At 38.8% G+C, this 19,197-nt stretch overlaps 2 protein-coding genes across 7 annotated transcripts; both read right to left on the bottom strand.

The window, feature by feature from the left end:
* Positions 1-2,744: 2,744 nt before the first annotated feature.
* Positions 2,745-6,948, bottom strand: LOC112280283 (uncharacterized). Its single transcript, XM_024515600.3, has 11 exons — positions 6,302-6,948; positions 5,811-5,867; positions 5,493-5,511; positions 5,240-5,310; positions 4,983-5,001; positions 4,739-4,800; positions 4,474-4,582; positions 4,311-4,358; positions 4,015-4,187; positions 3,528-3,909; positions 2,745-3,407 (listed from the first exon to the last, which is right to left on the bottom strand). Exons 1-11 carry the CDS (start codon positions 6,481-6,483, stop codon positions 3,387-3,389), a joined length of 1,143 nt encoding a protein of 380 aa, XP_024371368.1. The 5' UTR covers positions 6,484-6,948; the 3' UTR covers positions 2,745-3,386.
* Positions 6,949-8,520: 1,572 nt separating this feature from the next.
* On the bottom strand, positions 8,521-12,884 carry LOC112295167 (uncharacterized). 6 transcript variants are annotated; one of them, XM_024547661.3, is made up of 12 exons: positions 12,136-12,884; positions 11,711-11,767; positions 11,506-11,571; positions 11,344-11,362; positions 11,090-11,163; positions 10,857-10,875; positions 10,532-10,702; positions 10,355-10,402; positions 10,149-10,181; positions 9,828-9,985; positions 9,337-9,712; positions 8,521-9,216 (listed from the first exon to the last, which is right to left on the bottom strand). In XM_024547661.3, the coding sequence occupies exons 1-12, from the start codon at positions 12,315-12,317 to the stop codon at positions 9,196-9,198; spliced, it is 1,224 nt and encodes a 407-aa protein (XP_024403429.1). In that variant the 5' UTR covers positions 12,318-12,884; the 3' UTR covers positions 8,521-9,195. The 6 variants fall into 6 exon arrangements, with proteins under 6 accessions (XP_024403429.1, XP_024402585.1, XP_073394487.1 ...); XM_024546817.3 differs by having other exon boundaries at positions 8,521-9,209; XM_073538386.2 differs by having other exon boundaries at positions 8,521-8,610.
* Positions 12,885-19,197: the final 6,313 nt, after the last annotated feature.

The following is a 19,197-nucleotide window of genomic DNA, read 5'->3' as shown; positions in this document are numbered from 1 at the left end:
AAAATTAGAAATCCTTGGAATTAGACCAAAAGTGAGAATAGAATTGGAAAGAATAAAAAAGGCTTCATTTTTGCCTTCATATATATACTATCTAACTAAGAACTATATTGCAATGTTCAATAGGACCTCTAATACGTATTCCATTTGCGAGATGCATATTTTAACTTATAAGGAAAGTTTCTTATATGTATGCCACATGGTTAGCTTGTATAACAAGCTATCAATACATATGACATGTGGCTAACTTGTTGGCCAAGTGTTCAACCTATCAATTACCTTCAAACATGTATAAAGATGAAATTGCATCTATGAAGCTTCTCTACAAGATATTATCAAATTAATTTACTTATACCTACTTCTATCTATTTATATTATCAAGATTACTATTGAAATAAATATATATTTGTGAAAGTAGCAAATTCTAACATCAATTTGATGTAAATTTAGAAAAAAAGAGTGTAAATTATACTTTATATAATTATATATTTATAGTAGAAAAATATCATATAAAAAATTAATGATATAAAATTAGAATTTTGATTGGCTCAAATATTATAAAAATTTATATAATGTTAAAAAAAATATGTATTTTTTTTTCAATATATTTTATTGTTGCAAGAAAATTTGAGTATGAATAAAAATAACCATTTAAGAGGATTTTTTTTTAAAAAAAAACCAATTTAAATAACACTGTAATCTTTTAATATCACATGTAGTTACCATTATTTTTTCTAAAAATAAAATAAAATTGAAAAGAATGCATGATATAGTTGTAAGATAATGTAGATGATCATTACAACAAATTCATGAAGAACATCCAGATAACTTATCACTTTATATTGCTTATTTTCTTTTCAATGTAAAAATTAGAATAGCATACTTAAATGAATCAAAAAATTATATATAATGCAAATAAAGACCATTGTAATATACACCTGAAATTTTCACATCTACTCAAATGGATTTTTATTCAATATTTTTTTTAAAAAATTAAATATTTGACTATATACTATAGTAGAAAATTATTATGTGAATCCATAATAGATTCTTGAATAGTAATAAAAACTAAATATTGTATTTGATGTTTAAAAATAAATTAAAATCAATAGAACTTAAAGATGTTTTGTCACATTTTAAAAAATAATAAAAAAAAATATGAATAGTAGTCCTACCATCCAAAGTAACAAACAAAATTAAATTTTTTGATTTTTTTGTAAATCTTAAATTATCTTTTTTTTTTGAAAAAGATATATGTATATATATTCTGAAAAAGCTTTTGTTTCTCATTTTGTCAAATTGCATTAATTATCAATCATCTTTGTGCTTGAATGTAATTTCTTCTTATAGAAACTCATATATTTAGATCAAAATCAAATTTTCAAACAATCTTCATTTTATCTATTTATTGTTAGCTTACCATATATATATATATATATATATATATATAATATACATACATACACACACAGAAATGCAAACTTGTGTTGTTGTTCATCAGGCTCACAGAACATGAATATATTCCAGTCTAAATACGCTCAAGTAAAAACCATTCTCACTTTAAATAGTTGCCAAAATTTGTTCAATCAAATGCTGTCATTAATCTTTTTTCCCATTAAACCTCTGCTATCACCAACTCAACATGGTGGGCAGGGAGCATCTGTTGAGGCGCAGGTTGACACCTACAATTCCAAGAAACTAGTATCCATCAAAATCTTAGAATTGAACAACAACCCCAATGTTTGTAACCTTCAAGAAAGAAGAAAGAAAATCCTCATCAACCATCCAAAATTTCAAGCTCTCGCTCCACACAACGAAATCTTTAACGACGGATCTGAGTTTGTTGCCGACTAGTTCATGAAGGATGATCATTTCTATGTTTATACATGTAAACACAGATATATATATATTGTGCGTGTGCATATGAATATGACAATTGTGCATGAAATGAAAAAGTTGCAGTGCTAGTGTGGCGATGTCGCGAGGTGGGTTGCAGAGCCAAAGCATTGTGGCTCACATGTCAGCGATGGACTAAACTTAGGCTGCAAAATCCGCAACGGAACTGTGCCGGGGGCATCCTGAATGCAGGCACCAGGACCAGGATGTGTGTTTGCTGATGCCTTGTGATGATGCAACTGTTGCACACTATTCATGAACGTGGTGCAGAGAGTTGCTAAATTTCAACGCAGCCTATATTCCTTGCCTATCCGTAGCGCATGCCACGCAAATCGATCGGGAACTGTGCCATGTCTGGCCGCTGCTGCTGATGCCGCCGTTCAAGTCTCTCCTTGTGCTGCTCGGCCTTCCGGATCCTCGCTGGCTCTCGGCTCAGGGAATTGGAAGATCTTTCGACCCTGCAGTGGCTGATCCGCTGGACGCGTCACACTTGCCACCTTGCGCCGGATGTTGTCGTCGACAGGAGGGATTTGCTGTATGCCAAAAAAGGTACAGTGCAGAAAGTTCGGTAGTGACGCACGGGGGAGGGCATACACGATGAGCACCATGGTTGAGGTTAACAATTCCGTTAGAAAAGGTCCACTGTCTGAACTTGGTCTCCATTTTTCACGGATGAATCTGAGCCTTGCCGAGGGCGTGGCGTTTGCATCGTTGAGGTATTCTTTGCAAGCCGCATGCGGTTATTCGCATGTTATGATAAGTTGGTACTAGGTCAAATTCATTTCGAGCTCAATTGTGCAAACTTTGACATGAATGATGCGCCATCTCTCGTGGTTGGAAACAAGGGAGGCTTTCTTCAAGTGATTTAAGAATCGTTCTTATTTAACCAGCTTGTTGGAGCCAAAATACATCGGGTATATAGGTATCAAGAACCTGATACTTGTCCACCTTGCAATATACTGCAAATTGGCCATTGAGTCTACGAATACTGCTGCAGCTGGCCTGGAGTCCTAAGGTGGAATGTATCCTCACTATAAGTTACCTGAACGTCATTTGTATAAGAAGCTGGATATTATACGTCACAGACGAACAGTCCAAGAGTGTTTTTGTTTGCACGAGGTGGGGCCGTGTCTCCGCTGAGAAACTGTTGGACGCCGAACCTTCGTAGCTGCGTAGTCACGAACATCATGTTGGCGTTCGTTATAATGTTCCAGTGACGAAAAGCTGAACAGTCCATCGGTCGACGCGGCAATGTGCATGTGCTTCCTGCGTTGTTTGATCCCTCAAGACTTGCTCCCGAGAAAACATGCGGTTCAAATAGCACGTTTGTTTTCGTCTCGAAAATGATTCTTCCCTCTACAATAATCACCCCAACATAGAAACCGAGCAAGTTGCATGACCACTGGTCAACCTTTCTAAGTGGTTAATTCCTCTGAGCTTAGTCTTCTATACAGACTGTAGCCTACAGTGGTAAGCCGCCTCAGCGCGTGGAACTACTTCCAAGTATCTGTGTTCTGCCAACGAATAGCAGTTAAACTCACTTCCAAAGCTTTTTCAAGGCTTAAACATTTAAAAAATGAAGAGAAAAGGTTCATGCTATATATTCAAACTGGGAACTTTGTTTCAAGAGGTACCTGATTGAAGTAGCCAGTTGGATAGTGAGCAGCGGAATAAGCTTGCGCGTGATGTGCTTGGTGCGAAAGCTGCCAGTTCGAGGCGCTGGGGGCGCTTCCATGTGCAGGCTCAGATTGGCCGGTGAAGGTCTCACCGGTGCCTTGATCCGCGGCAGCCCCACTGCTACTTGACGAAGCTCCGAAGCCCGTGTTGGATTCGCCTTTGGACTTCTTGCGATCCTCGTACTGGCCTCTGGACCGTTCCAAAGCCATGTCATGGATGCTTAGTCCTCGATTAACTCCGACGAGACTCATCTGTCCGGCTAAACTGTGCAGGTTAGATTGAGAACCAGTCTGAGGGAAGAAGGTTGATGGACCAGCTTCATTACTGCTTCCTATTTCCCTGCAAGACATCCAGTAATCACATCCACGTCCAACCAATTAAGGGACTTCACTCTCAATGCGTACTTTGACTGCAAAGACAATGATCTCACATAGATACCCGTACCTGTTCATCTGCACTGGAACTATTGACTGAGAGTTTGTTTGCTGCTCCATAAAGTCTTGAAGTATTGCCTCTCCGCGCTCAGGATTATTCCACTGTAAAAATGGAGGGTGTGTACTCCCTGATAAGCCTTGTTGTTGTTGCTGCTGCTGAGCCCGGACCTGTAAAGCCATCACCTACACGCAACGGAAATTTACAGGAAATCAAACGCGATTGCCTCAATGCGTCACAAAATATGTCCTAGGAAGGCTCAGTGAAATGCGCGTTAACATTAGAAGGCTGGATTAATGGCTGCGTACCTGTCTTTGCATGACAGAAGCTGCCTCGTAAGCACTGCTCACGTACGCCTGCGTGATCACGGACATTCCCTCTTTACTAATAGCTGAATAGAAGCATCAATAATTTAATGCATTCAGAAATTGAAGTTAACCTGCAAGAGTTGATTGTAGTAGCTATTGTCACCTTCCTTGCCCTCACACGCTCAATGGCTTGTTCCAATTCTGTCTCCATATTAGCCAGTTGCTGAACAGAAGTGACACTTTGAAGTAGTTGCTGGTCAGCCAAGTACAACCTGCACAACACATGTATTAGTCTCTACGTTTCAAATTCTACTCCCCAACTTAACTGATGATTGCAGTGTACTTGCAGTGTCAGGGTTTTACAGCTCACTGCACACGTAGACTGCCGATTTAAGATCATCGACATGGAGCTTAGGTCACAATCGCACCTGGCTCTTTGTTGAACTAATTCTTTCTCTTGTTGTGATTTCTTCAGCTCTTCTTGCAGCAACTGATTAAATGACACAAACATTTCACCAATTTATTTTTGGAGTAAATTTGAGATCAAGGTTGCAAGAGCACCAGAATCCAATGGATTCACTTCACTACATTAGACTGAAAACACAACTCTACCTCAAACGCAGAAAGTTTGTAATGAAAAATCTACTTAGGCAGGATAATCTCAAAACTTACCCCAACTTCGTAGCTCTTACTGCCAATATTTTCCGGAAAGCAAACACAACCCACAAGTCACAGTTCTCAAATTAATAAATTGCGAGACGTCGTGCAAGCGGTGTGGAAAGTCCAAATTTGCCAAGCAGAAAGTATTGCTCCCTGCAACTCATAATTAAGCAGTGCATCTTAAATGTCGAGAACCTACGTTACCGTAATAAGATGAAGATATCCAAAGCGAAAGATTTTTGGGCCGAATTGCATTTTGTGACGCTAACCTTCCAGAGATGAGCTGATTGGAGACCAGTTCCTTGTCACCTGCGAGTTTCTTAAGCGCTTTGTGAAGATACTGCACGGAAAACACAGCAGTTTGGCACGCTTCTGTTTAGTTCCAAAAGTTGAATATCATACCACTAGACTGTATCCCACTCAATTAGGGCTTAGTTCCTTCTAAACAGCGCTTCTAAAAGTGACTGTTCTTGCTCAGAATCTAGAGGGACTGCAGTTACACATTTGCAGTAGAGTCCGTACCTCGAGATTTTCAAGCTTTCTGAACAACATCCAAGGATTGTAGCGGCAAATGGTGGCGCACATACACAAGAGGAACAAACAAATCGTTAGAACAACTTTCAAGCATTCTGACAGTTACTGAATGTACAGAGTCTCAACAAAAGGACCTGTGTCAGGACGAACACAATATAGTTAAATCAGCTCCGAAAATTCGAACTTGTCACTGAAGTTCATATGATTGCGTCGCAGTACTAAATCATGTTCCCATCACAAATCTTTCAAACGAGGAGAATTCACTTCAGTAGATAATATATAGATCACTCTACGAAAGTTAAATACCTTTTGTTCCGCTCGTGCATAGGTAAATTGGCGAATCGACCGATAATATCTTCGATGCTGTGACACAAAATAAACAGGCTTATTGGATTAGCTCACCCGCAGTAAGCTTGTGTCAAACACTTGAAGCATTCTCAAAACCTTAAGATCTCACAGTAAATGTCAAGATAGTCATGCTTTCTCATTAGTCCCATCGAGAGTCTTGAAGGCGCACAGTATTAGGGGAACAAGTGGCAGACCGATGGCAACCATTTCGAAATCACGTATGAACTTCTGGACGATATGACAGAAGGTTCACGTAACAGTAGACCGACACAAAGTGTATAGTTAATTGACGCAGAATTCGAATGATCGACCGACACCAGACACGACGAAACTGCATTGAGGTATCCTCCATTACACCTCAAACGTTACCCCTCATCTCTCACTCAGAACACGGCTGTCGAACTGCCTCACGGAATTCAACAGCGTCGCAAATCATCGGAATCAAGTACCTGCAATTACTGTACTGCGTGAGCTTCCCGGATGGTGAAAACATGATAAGCGCGAGGTCGATATCACAAAGCACAGACAACTCGTAGGCTTTCTTGACGAGGCCATTCCGCCGCTTGGAGTATGTCACCTGCCTGTTGGTCGGGTTCTCGATCTTCTTAATCTCCAACTTCACACGACCCATCTCTACCACCCCTAAAGGTCTAATTGGGATAGAGTCACGTCGGCACTCTACCGCCAATTCAAATCGTCCCCACTTGAAAGCCAGATCCCTAAACCCCGAACCTTTCGATTACGTCGAAAAGTATCAACAGTAACCAGTCACACGATTGGACGCCGTGGGCAGCACAGTATCAGCTCACTGAACCTGTCCTTTTTCGGCGCGTTCGGAACTAGACAACTCTCATGATCTTGAAGCCAAAGGGTACACGGCGCAAGATCCATTCCGGAAATCAATCTGCACACGGCTGGCCAGCTACCTCTGAAGCCGTCAGCCCAGACCAACGTACTCTAGAAAGAAGTTAACCAATTCAGTCACTCCACGCTTTTGAGCAGCCTGCAATGATGCGGGCCAGAGAGCTGGACCGTATGGTCTCTGGCATGATTTAAGAATAAGGCCAGGCCGCTCCGGCCGATCGCTGCAAGGCTTGAGCTTGGAGCTCACTCGCGAAGGAATGAACGCCAATGTGGTGGGTCCGGCTCCCTCAAATCTAAACATAGCCATCGCTGGTGGTGATGAGTTCACAGCTGCTTCCCCTTCTGCCGGGAGATGGTCCAACTTGTTGGTTATGTCCAGCTTTTGTCTTCGTCCCCGCACCTTTTTCAACCCCATGCTTCGGCTTCCAGGACTCATTCGGCAAACCCCTCGGCAAACTGGTGTGAAAACTGGCTCATCTGACCTGTACATTACAGTATATTCGGCAAAGTGTAAACAACAGTGCCGATGTCAGAGGTGGTGCAAAGCTATTTTGAGATCCTACACAGCCGCAAGCTGACATCATGTGCCAGTGGGCATAACCTGAGGCTGCCGTAATTTCTAACCATTTCTATTCTCATCTAAGCGCTTCTGGCAATGCCCTGAAGCGCCCATTGTTCCTTAGAACTCGTATAACGTTGCCAGGCGCATAGTGAAGTACATGGTTGGAATTGGCACTCACATGCATGAGTGAGCATTTGTCAGCGAAGTTAATTGCGTGATTGTAACTTTAATTAAATTCATGCCCGCGAGAACAAGCAACGGCTGTTAAACATACAACATTTTTGTGGTACAAATCTAGTGCAAAGAACTTAAAGCACAAATGCACAATACCTTCGAATCCGTGTGCAGGTTGCAAGTCCCTGATCTCTCCTCTTACCAGATATCAGAAAAAGACTTGGTAACCGATATTCACAGCTTCTTTTAGAATCTTTCAATCTTCCTGAAGAAGATTTCATCAGGTGTGTTTTTAATTATGAAGACTAAAAGGACAGAATATGTAGCTCAGAATTTTGCCTCGGCCAACACACTTTACTCTCTAACAGATTTTGGAGCACATTCGCATACCTATAAGATGCGTGTGCGAGGCGCAGATGTGGGGTACAAATTTACTATATGTGTATGCACACTGTTTCAACTTTCCAATGACCAGATGAGGCGCCAGCATTTAAAATCATGCTTGGGGTGTGGACTCCAGCACAATACTCATCCAAATACAGTGAGACACATTCATAGACATTGTAGAACTAATAGGTAACATTCAAAACAGCTGTCTACCTAGGACTCGAACAAGCCAAATCTGGCAGCAGTCTACCATGATTCTTCGATTGCGTAATAAACCAACGAAACAATCACATGGGTTAATGTCTCAAGGATTCTAAATAAACCTCTACTTCGGTGATCTGAAGACATTGGCATCTGTTCAATATGATTTTGTGTTTGCAACTAACTCTAGAAGGTTTCGAGCCGAGACCTTAAACCCATCTTCGCCTGTAGAATAATTTGTTTGCAACCGCAATTGATTGTATACAGTGAATGATCAAATTTTCTGCCTTCGCTAAATATGTCCGCAGAACAGTACTTGCTTTGTACGCGATAGAGAGACAGGATAACATTTGTAGGTGGATTAGATGGGGCTTTAAATGGCATTTGACCTGTGCTCATGGCAATGTACCAACATTCCATGAAAAGCATTTAAATGACCTTGTTACGAACTCATGTAGGTATCACAACCGAAAGCTTACGTGGCAATTGTTGAATTGTTCAATTGGCGTGTCAGAATGGCAGCCACTGCTTTACATTTCCTGCATCTTGCACTGACTCAAGGAAGTCAATCTGTTACAAACATGGTCTACAACCATTCAGTTGGTTCAGTTAGAACTCACTGAACAACATTTTCTGTGCAAAACCTAAGTGGTTACAGTGAAAATTGCTATGCGTAGGCTTCTATGTAACACATGAATCCCACCATGAAATCAAAGTGTGTCTTCAAGCAAATCGCCTCTAATCTAGAAACAGACATGGACCACCATCTTCGACCAATACCACCATCTACACGATTTCACCTTTGTATCTGATCCTTTCATTTCAAAGTTTTACTCACGAATCTGGAAGCTAGCCTACGAAACTATGCTTTACTCAGGTTACAGCGAGAAAGACTAGGCTCTTAGACATCCTTTTGTCTACATAAAATGATCCAGTCGCCTTGCGCTAGTTTGAGCCTACTAAGCGATCTATTAGGGTTCATTTAGGGTCTGCTAAACCTGATCGACTCTATACACCTGCTGCTTGAACCCCCAACCTCAATGATCCTCACACACCGGGGGCGATGAAGTTGTCATCTTGCCCCTACGTAAACTCCCGCGCTTAAACCGTAACATGACTGACCTCCTCTAATGTGCCAAAACGCATCAGTGCAGATTATTTCCACGCATCTGCATTCTGCCGAAATGAATTGTTAAGATCTGCTAAATGTTTATAAATCAGTGGTTTGCTGACCAGGAATTCCAAATAATAACCTTCAGGATCTGACCAATTTCAACGTTACGAACTTAATTTTACCTGATTAAAGAAACCATTTGAGTACTGGGGACTGGTGTATGCTTGCGCATGATGGTGGGCTTGATGCCAATTGGAACCGCCGGTGTTGCCATGCGCTTGCACGGATTGGTTGGTGAAAGTCTCCGCAGTTGCTTCTGCAGCCACATCGCTGCTGCTTGACGACGCTAAGCCCATGTTAGTGTCAAGCTTAGTTTTCTTTCCGGAATCATCGTACTGAGCAGCAGGCTGTTCCAACTCCAAGTTATGCATTGTCAAGCCTCTGTTTGAAGCCATAAGCTGGCTCATCTCCCCCATGTGTAGATTAGGCTGGGATGCTACACCTGGAAAGAAGTGGTTACCCGTTGGACTTGCTTTACCGTTACTCACAACTAATTCTCTGCAGAGCAAAAGAACGAGTAGGTTTAAGCCAGCCTTGTCCCTTGTCGAAGTCGATAGTTTTAAGCAATAATGAACCGTAAGGTTTAGAGTTTAAGTAATACGACATTGGGCACCTTGTTGTCTGTGTAGGCGCGATTGCCCGACTAGGGTTTGATTGTTGCTCCATGAGATCCTGAAGCGTTGGTTCGCCCCGCTCTGGCATATTCCATTGCAAGAACAGCGATGGTGCTCCTGCAATGTCCGCCTGCTGCTGCTGGCGTAATGCCATCATCTGTTAAAGATACAACCTCAGAATATGTTTAAAATATTGAACATTTTTTAAAAACATATGAATATTTTGCGGTAGACTAAACTTCATACCCAAGAACATACATAGAAAAACAAAATGTTATTTAAACAGTAACATGAGGACATAATACACTCTGCTACCCTACTTGTTGATAACTGTTTCCCAGAAATTCGTGTTGCTGCAAGAAAGAACAAAACTCTAACATTAGTTCGACAGCAAAACAAAAAATTGAAGTCAAACATACTCTCCTGATCAAAACACGTCCACCTTACAGCTCTCATTGAAAATGTAATATTCTGTAAAACCCTAAGTCAATGTAAACCTCACTGCATCACAGTTAAAAGCATGCACCTGTCTTTGCATAGCGCTCGCAGCTTGATACGCATTGCTTACATAACTCTGCAACAAAACCCCAGCATGCACACAAATACATCAGCGTCTGTAGTGCTGAAAATGGGAGACTGACACAGACAGTGCAAGCGGAGTAATTATACAAGTTTGTAGAGATTCGGGACGTTGCAATCGTACCTTCCTTGCGCGCACCCGCTCAAGTGCCTGCTCCAACTCGGTTTCCATGTTCGCGAGTTGCTGAACTGAGGTAATGTTCTGTAAAAGGTTCTCATCCGCCAAATACAATCTTGCTCTTTGCTGCACTAGCACCTTTTCCTGTTGAGATTTTTTTAACTCCTCTTGTAGTAACTGATTATACAACATACACCTTATTAGACCCGTGATCTAACACGTAAAGCGAGAGTGGATTTCCTTCTACATCTAGCATCATATTAAAACAAATTGGATGTTGTAGTAAAAAAGAACATAAACTTCGAGTTCTCTGGCATTTGGAAGGACTTACTCCGATTTCGTAGCTCTTACTGTTTTCGTCCAGGCACGGAGAACATGCAGCAAAATTGTGACTAATTTAGAAAGGATAAAAACTTTCTCCAAATGCCATCATTATTATTCCCACAATGAACCGAGAAAGAAACCCTAGACCTAAAAGGATGATACATGAATGCTGACAGAGACTACCTGTCGCAGAAGTGAAAAAACTACGTCGGCGTCTTCAAGAATGGATCGTTCACTAACCTTCCCGTAAGGAGTTGATGATTTGCAGCAAGATCCTTCTCTCCATTTGAGTTTTTCAGCGCCCGGTGCAGATACTGTAATCACACCACCAACATCTTCGTCATCCCAAAACCCTAAACCCAACAAGCGAGCTCGCATTACTGCAATCCAAATTTGGATGCTCACAAGCTGCGCATAACAAGTTCTCAGTCTGCTTCAAGATTCCAGGATGCAGAATTTGAAGCTCTAGACCAGCAATTAAAATGCATGCTAACCTCCAAATTTTCGGGTTTCCTGAAAAGAGGTCCGCGAATACACACAGCACACGTGCAAACACGTCAGTGTTGAAACCTAAGCCATCGAATCTTACTCAAGGAGCATATTAAACAAATAGCCGATGCCAAGGAGGAAAACTGCGGGAGGAAGTATGTACTCACCTTGTGTACTTGCTGCGATCATGAACCATATGAAAATTGGCGAAGCGCGTAAGCATATCCTCAAGGCTGCTCGCACCAAACCCAAGATTGCAATGAGTGTTGCAAATGCTGTAAGTTAGCCTAGAGCTTTTCATAGACAAACTTCCTAAACCGATCACTATACGAAAATGGACGTAAAAGCGTAAGGGGGGGGGGGAGTCACCACCTCTTGTTCCGTTCATGCATTGGTAAGTTGGCAAACCGGCCGATAACGTCCTCAATACTGCAGGTTCACTCCAGCACACCACGAAGCCACGTTAAGGTATGCAACTCCAGCGAGCAACCTAAAACGTTATGACAACTGCAATGACCAGCCAATTTATGCAATACCTGGAAAGTCCCAAGTTGTCACTAAATAGATCTCAAGCTCATGGTGATTTTTTTCATTACAGATTTCTTTGAGTAGAGGTATCAAGATCTAAGCTATCCGCATTCAAAACTCCCTACACTGTTAACCATGTTACACTAACCCACGGCCCTTCCCTAAATTGCTAGGAGTATGCCCGAGCAGGAATTAGGTTGCATTGGAAACCTGTAAACTGGACGCTGAATCACAAGAGAATCTCTATCGCCAAAGGTCGATGAACATACCTGCAATTGCTGTACTGTGTGAGTTTTCCAGAGGGAGAAAACATGATGAGCGCGACGTCAACGTCACAAAGCACTGACAATTCGTAGGCCTTCTTGATGAGTCCATTCCGCCGCTTCGAGTACGTCACCTGCCTGTTGGTTGGGTTCTCAATCTTCTTGATCTCTAACTTGACTCTACCCATCTGTGCTGGCTTTCCCCTCAAACGGTTATGGTGGCTGAAACGGCAAAGCTTCGAACACTCTCACGTTGCCCCAGTTTCTGCAGAGAGATCCGGTTCTGTGAGGGCAAACTACACTGTCCTGTAATCGCAGTGAAATTCCAATACTGACTTGTGAATGTGACGGGCTGGCCCAGCACTAAACAGCAGCGACAAATTGCGGCTCGGCACTGCCCAGCTACTCCACTCCAAATCCACTCCAGAACCTCTCATGCTTCTGGCCGACTCCCTAGCGCAGATCCTTGTACCGATCTGACGAGAACTGTACCGGAATCTCGCTAGCCAAAACAGACTTACAAACCAGCGTCTTCGGGACAAGGGGAATAAATGCGCAAGTATGCTCAATCCATCCACAGCTCAACAAAAATGTTGATCATTTGCCTCTGGACCGAGAAAAATGATGTAAGTTCTACTTCTAGCGGAGCACCCGAACACAAACTTGATGGGTGAGGCAGGGACCAGCCGCGGAGGCGACCACTAGAGATCTCATGATTTCGATCACAGGATTAGTTGAGACTCTGGAACTCTTTCTTGCAATCGATGAGCCTTCCACATCCCCCCCCCCCCTCCGCACCTCCAGGTGAACCCAGCAGACCGACTGCGCAAAGTGTCCTCCTCGCGCACTACCTGCCGCGCCGAGCGCCTTTGACTTTTTTCTCCAAGTTACCTTGCCGTCAAATTACTCGTTTGCATTCATGCGGATGCCGCCGTGTAGCGCATTCATTTGTCGAGTTTAACGCATGTAAGGTTCACGAATTTCCATGTGAACCAGTAGTGATTATGGATCAAAATTTCTCGGGTGTGGTCACGTGTGCGGGATGGGCTGACCTCTTTAGAGCGGAGACGGTCAGGCACATCGCTAGCAAGCAAACTTGCTTCTTGCCCAATACCAATAATAGTTTCATCAACTTTGTCTAGTTTTTTATTTGGGTTATTTGCCGATGCTGCCGGATGTTGTCTTCTTTCTGCGACAGGGAATCTGGAGCCCTTCAACTAGCGAACTCCGAATTAGGGGTGTCTGATCCTTACAAGCATAGGGAGGTAACAAAATTTAGCCAACGAGAACGCATCGACGATTCCGCTTCACTCTTAAGTTCGGTTGATTGTGTGATTATTATTCTGGTGATAGTTTCGAGGAAAAAAGAGAAGATTATACTTGCGCGGATCTTATGAAGGACATGCACACAATCAGACAAAACATCGTGAAGCAGCCCCTCCAAAATTGCAGTGAAACAGTCCTACCCCCACCCATAATTTCTTGAGACAAAATCATCTTTATTCTTTCGAGAAAAACCACACTTCTGGCTTCCAAAATGCATCGAACACGTGTGGCAGAATTATGCGCATAATCTAGTTAAAATTGTGTTGAAGCTTATTATAAACTTGATAGCAACAATTTGCACATGGCGGCATTTAAGTCTTCCTGAGGCCAGAATCTTACTGCGGCCACCCACGCGCTGTTCCTGAATGGACCGTAGTACCACGTAGCCCTAGCGACCAATCTGAAGCAAAAAAATGATCTGGTAGTGTGGATCTGGGGAGTTGAGCCAGCGAGATCGACTGCCTACCATCGATCTAGCCGCCAGTGGTGCATCTGTCCAAGCTAGTTGACGATGGAGCTGTCAGAGAATTACTGCTCCACTGCAGTTGTAAATGGTGCACGTGCGCATGATGCTTCCACATGCTGGGATCCAGTTAAAAGGGGCGAAATGTGAAAATCGACCAGCGGAACTTATTATGTTTCTTAGATTTACCGGCCAAGTCAAAGTCATCCAAACTAATCACTCGTCCGAAAACAAGATCTTCTCTCAGCCTGAAGCTTAACATTATGCTTCGGTGATCTCCATCGCGTTTTCTCGTCCACCGACTAGATCTAGCCCTCGCGATCTTACCCGAGAGTTTGTAACACACCTATATTATAAAAATAAAAAAAATCCTTGGCTGCGTTGCAGATCTCTATTCATAGAATGCGACTCGAGGATGGTGATCCTCAAACTGATGAAGTCTTTGGGTCGGTGCTCGGAGTTGGACAATTGTATCAGTGGATGCATCTGCTGCAATATTACAACAGAATAGTCAAGATAAAAGGAAAAAAATAAGTTTTCTGCAGTTCTGAAAGTTGTTGCTAGCAGGTGCAGCAGAATTTCTCTGCATTCTTAATCTAAAGTGTAGATAGACTTACATTATCTATTTTATAATTTTTGGCAGTGGTGACCCAACACACAATGATTAAAAGTGTCAAGTAACAACTCATCTTTGGATACAACACTCTTATAATAGAGTAAGACAAAAGAGAACAAACTAGTGGGTGTTTTATATGGCTACTCTCTACAACTTCAATTTGTCATCATAAGTGTTTGTTTGTTTGTTTTCTTTTTTCTTTTTTCTTATCATCTAAGAACAACTCAATTGTCAAATAAAAGTGGTTTCATATTTTCATGATTTTTAATTTAGTCTTTTTTTTCTCTTTGATATTCTTCAATATAACTTGCTACCATTGTTGTTGTTGTTATTTTATTTTCTTTTATATGCAAAGTGAGCATAGTAGATAACCATCTAATAATTTATTTTTAATTTATTTTGAAGTATGTTGATTGTAATTTATTTATGCCAAATTATCCACATTAGAATTATTTCTTTTAAAGGTCTTACTTTAAACCATTTATTCTTTCAATTAAAAATAAGAATTGATTAAGGAATTTTTAGTTATTTGGACAAAATTATGTCCTATGTTAGCTATGAAAATTATATTAATTTATTTATAAATTTAATTGCATATATCATTATTTATTTTCCAAACCACAATCTATGTAGTAATGGATTAAAGTATAATTGTGCCCTAAGAAAACTTCAATCCATATATATATATATATATATATATATATTAGCAAAAATTTGTGCTATACAAACCATTTTATTTGTAGTTAAATGTATCTATTTTTTATTTTTTATTTTAAATTATACTTCTTTGTCCAAATATAAAACAAGACTAAGCCATTGTGTAAGACTAAGCCATTATATTGAATATGTCCACCTTTTAACATACAAATTCTTAATATACAAATTCTTGAAAGTTTTGATTTCTATGTATTACAATTGGAGTCTAAAAACTAAAATATAATAAAATGTCAATCATCATCCACAAAATCTTCAAATCTAATTTATTGGTTTGGCCTTCATAAAAGAATCCATTTTATCTTAATTTTTTTAATAATTATACTCATTTTATTGTAAATTTAACATCCAAACAAAACCAAATAGTATATTTTTTTTCAATTTTTAGTTTTGCTATTTAAAAAATAAAATAAAATACATATTTTGATAACTTTTGTATGTTTGATTCTCCTCATAGCAAAGCACATGTAATCACTTTTACCACTAATACAAGTATAGAAATAAGTAAATAAAGGGATGATAATTATATGAAATTTAGCATTTTAGGTCTGCTAGACTTACGTAGAATGCGATTGTTGTCTTTGAATATATGCAAATGTGCTCACTGCAACAACTCACCTCTTGACCGTCGTATGTATGTGTGCAAGTCGCCGGACGGTGCCACATCTGAAGTGGCTGCTGTGTGGAGGCATGATGGTAGGGAAATGAATCTGCAGCATTGCCGAATGCCCTTGAATTGCAGGTCGTGGAAAGAATATCCAGTCACTTTTTTGTTTCATCCCGATTTGTAAGTATCGGCGGTTATATTCACTGCAGTTCCATCATGCAGTGAGTCATGAGCCGTCATCGACAAAGCGGGGATCTCTCGTTCATATCCTGTGGATTCCACTGGCCGTAACAGATGAAAGCACCAAACGAAGATGAACAAAGGCGAAGCCATATTTACACTTCACGCTTCTTCGCTGCAAAAAAAATTGAAACTTCATATCCAGAATTTCAACATAAATTTCTATACTGCCAAGGGATCTCGATGTCATTCAGAAGAACATTGGCTGGGTTGATCATGCTCTAGAAACAGGCTTGCTATGGTGCGTGTTAGCGCATGTGAAGCATTCCGTCGCTTCTAAACCACATTGTTTGTTCCTGTCAGTAATCGATTACGTCAGTTCGGCAAATATTTTTAAAAAATAAAAATAAAAATGTTGCTACTCAGTGGTGATTTCTCTACCTAGGTTGACTTTAAGATCAACATTGACATGCTATAGTTACTGGAACTGGTAAGTTATGGTTTAGGATTTTAGAAGTTCTTATTTGGTAGTATATATATTTTTCTTATTGTATTACATATTGTTTATATATTGTTGAGGAGGATGCAACTAGAAGGGTTATGATTCATCAATGTTGCAACCTTTTGTTACCATAATTTGATTATGATAATTGTTTTTTAATACTCCTATTTAAACTAAGTATAGTGTAGGGTTGATTCTCTTCCAAGAACGTCAAGCATTGAAAGATGTTGAATGAACTTTGGCCCAAACAATGCTTTAGTGAATAGGTTTGTCATCATTTTAGTGGTTGGACAATATGTTCAATTGTATTTCTTGTGAGTTGTTAATTATCAAATGAAGTGATATCAAGTAATATCAAGTTGATTTGTGTAATAGTAGGATTTTTTGGTGTCTACTAGGACTAGAGTGGATTGGTTGTGACACTAAATTTGAATGGCGCTTATTAGAATTTTAACTTGTTTTGCATTATAGAACAAATGTCAAAGCCATATGGTCATATATTTGGCTTTAGTACTAGAAAAGGTTGTAAATATTTGGTGGATAGAACATCAATTGATTGCATCTTAAGCTATGAGAAAAATATACCCTAAAATTGATCATCGTTCATTGATTTCACTAACCCAAATGGTGATATTAAAGTTGAATAGGAGGCACAAAATTTGTGGTGTGATAATATTTTAATATATATATGAGCTTAGTGTAGATATGTTGAAAGATATCTTTGCAAGTTTATAAATATTTGGATCTAAGATTATGCATATATTGGAATAATAAACTAACCATAAATACTAGATTAGATCTTATACAGATGTTGGCGTAGTTAAGGGAGCCAACAACATGAATATACAAGAAGGGTAGTTGTGAATGAGCAATGTTGTGAGCTTAAAGAGGGCAATCAATAATAGAGAGGTAAAATCTAATAACAAGGAAAGTGGATACATGATATGTGTTAAGATTTCCAAACTTGACTAGCTTTTGTTGGAGGTAGAGTTATTAGATAAAGCAAATCCAATTATAATGAAGGTCTCAGATTACATGAAGGCTAAGGATATGATGCACTTTGCCCATGTTCAAGGACAAGAATCTAGAATATAATTGGTTTTTCACAAATTACAAAAGTAAGAGACTATTGTTGGTAATTATTGTATTCTTGACATACAAGGTGAGTATAACAAAGTCAGTACTATAATTAAAAGAATAGACATTGTGCTTGATAATTAAATCAAATAATCTATCATAATCAAATCCTAATTTAATTTTAATTTAATTCTAATTAAATTTTATTAAACTTTAAAGAAATTCTAAGTCAAATCTTAATTAAAATCTTAATGAAGCTTAATTAAATTCTAGGTCAAATATTAATGGAATCTTAGTGAAATCTTAATGAATCCTAATTCTTAAACTAATCCTAATGAAATCCTAATAAAAGCCTAATCAAATCATAAATAATTACTAATCAAATCTAAGTCAAAACTTAATCAAATCCTAATAAAATCTAGATAAAATCCTAATCCTAATAAAATCTTAGATAAATCTTAAATCCTAATTAAATCTTAAATCAATCCTAATCAATTCATAATCAAATCCTAAATCTTAAACAAAACTCTTGATAATCCTATGATAGATTAAAAATTCAATAACTAATGATTAAAGTATTGATTTTGACTCAAATTTTATATACTTTGAAATAACTAAATTAACAATAAACAAAAAAAAAAAATTGAAGAAGGTCGCACATACTAATAGCAAGAAATGCTCCTTATATCTTTTCCTTCTTTGACTTAAACATTGATCTTTCAATACAGATTTTTCTTTGTTAAACTATTCAATTGCTCCACAATTTAGTTTATATACAGATATTCCAATCTAAATTGCTCTCACCAATTTTTGCTTCAATTGAACTAGCAAATATTGCCAAATTGCAAAAATGCTTTAGTAACCTTAAATCTCAATTATCTAAGACCATAACCCATAAAAACCGTCATATTCTTCAATCTAATTGCTTGATTGACCTCAAATTTTTTATATATATTTACAGGAAGTACTACAACGATTTTTTTAATTTTCACCTATAAATACATTATAAAACTCACAAAATCTTGGAATTTATAAACTTATTTTTTATTTTCCAAAATCCAATCCCACTAAGTACATTACTAATTTTGAAAATCTTCCAAAATTTCAACATTAATCCAAAAAATATAAAACTGATACTCAAAGATCTCTTTTTAATTTTGCTCTCAAATCTCATTCTCTAATTCACAAAAGAATACTAGAGTCAATGTAGGTGTGCAATTTTATTCCTTGGAATTTGATTTCAACCTACATTGACAATTGGTCTTCTTTGAATATCAATTTTTGATAATTTGAAGTAATTTTTATATTAACCTATTGTTAATTTTTTTAAAATTTATCTATATTAGTTTCTTATTTTATTTACTTTGATTTGGCTTATTTACACATCTACAAAGTAAATAGAAGTTCCTTCTACAAAAGATAGCATTGAAACTAAATTTTTTACTATCTTTTTATCATTTGTTCTTATTTTTTTACTACATCTTTTTACTAAGCTCTTTTATAATAAAATCTATATTTTTATTTTTTTATTATATAATAATGTTACCATAGAAAAATGACATATAAGATTGAAATGTAGAGAT

This window comes from Physcomitrium patens, chromosome 1 (genome assembly GCF_059467195.1).
Source record: "Physcomitrium patens ecotype Gransden chromosome 1, ASM5946719v1, whole genome shotgun sequence".
Taxonomy (NCBI): Eukaryota; Viridiplantae; Streptophyta; class Bryopsida; order Funariales; family Funariaceae; genus Physcomitrium; species Physcomitrium patens.
Note: the sequence above shows the minus strand (reverse complement) of the source record. Positions and strands in the feature narration are given on the sequence as shown.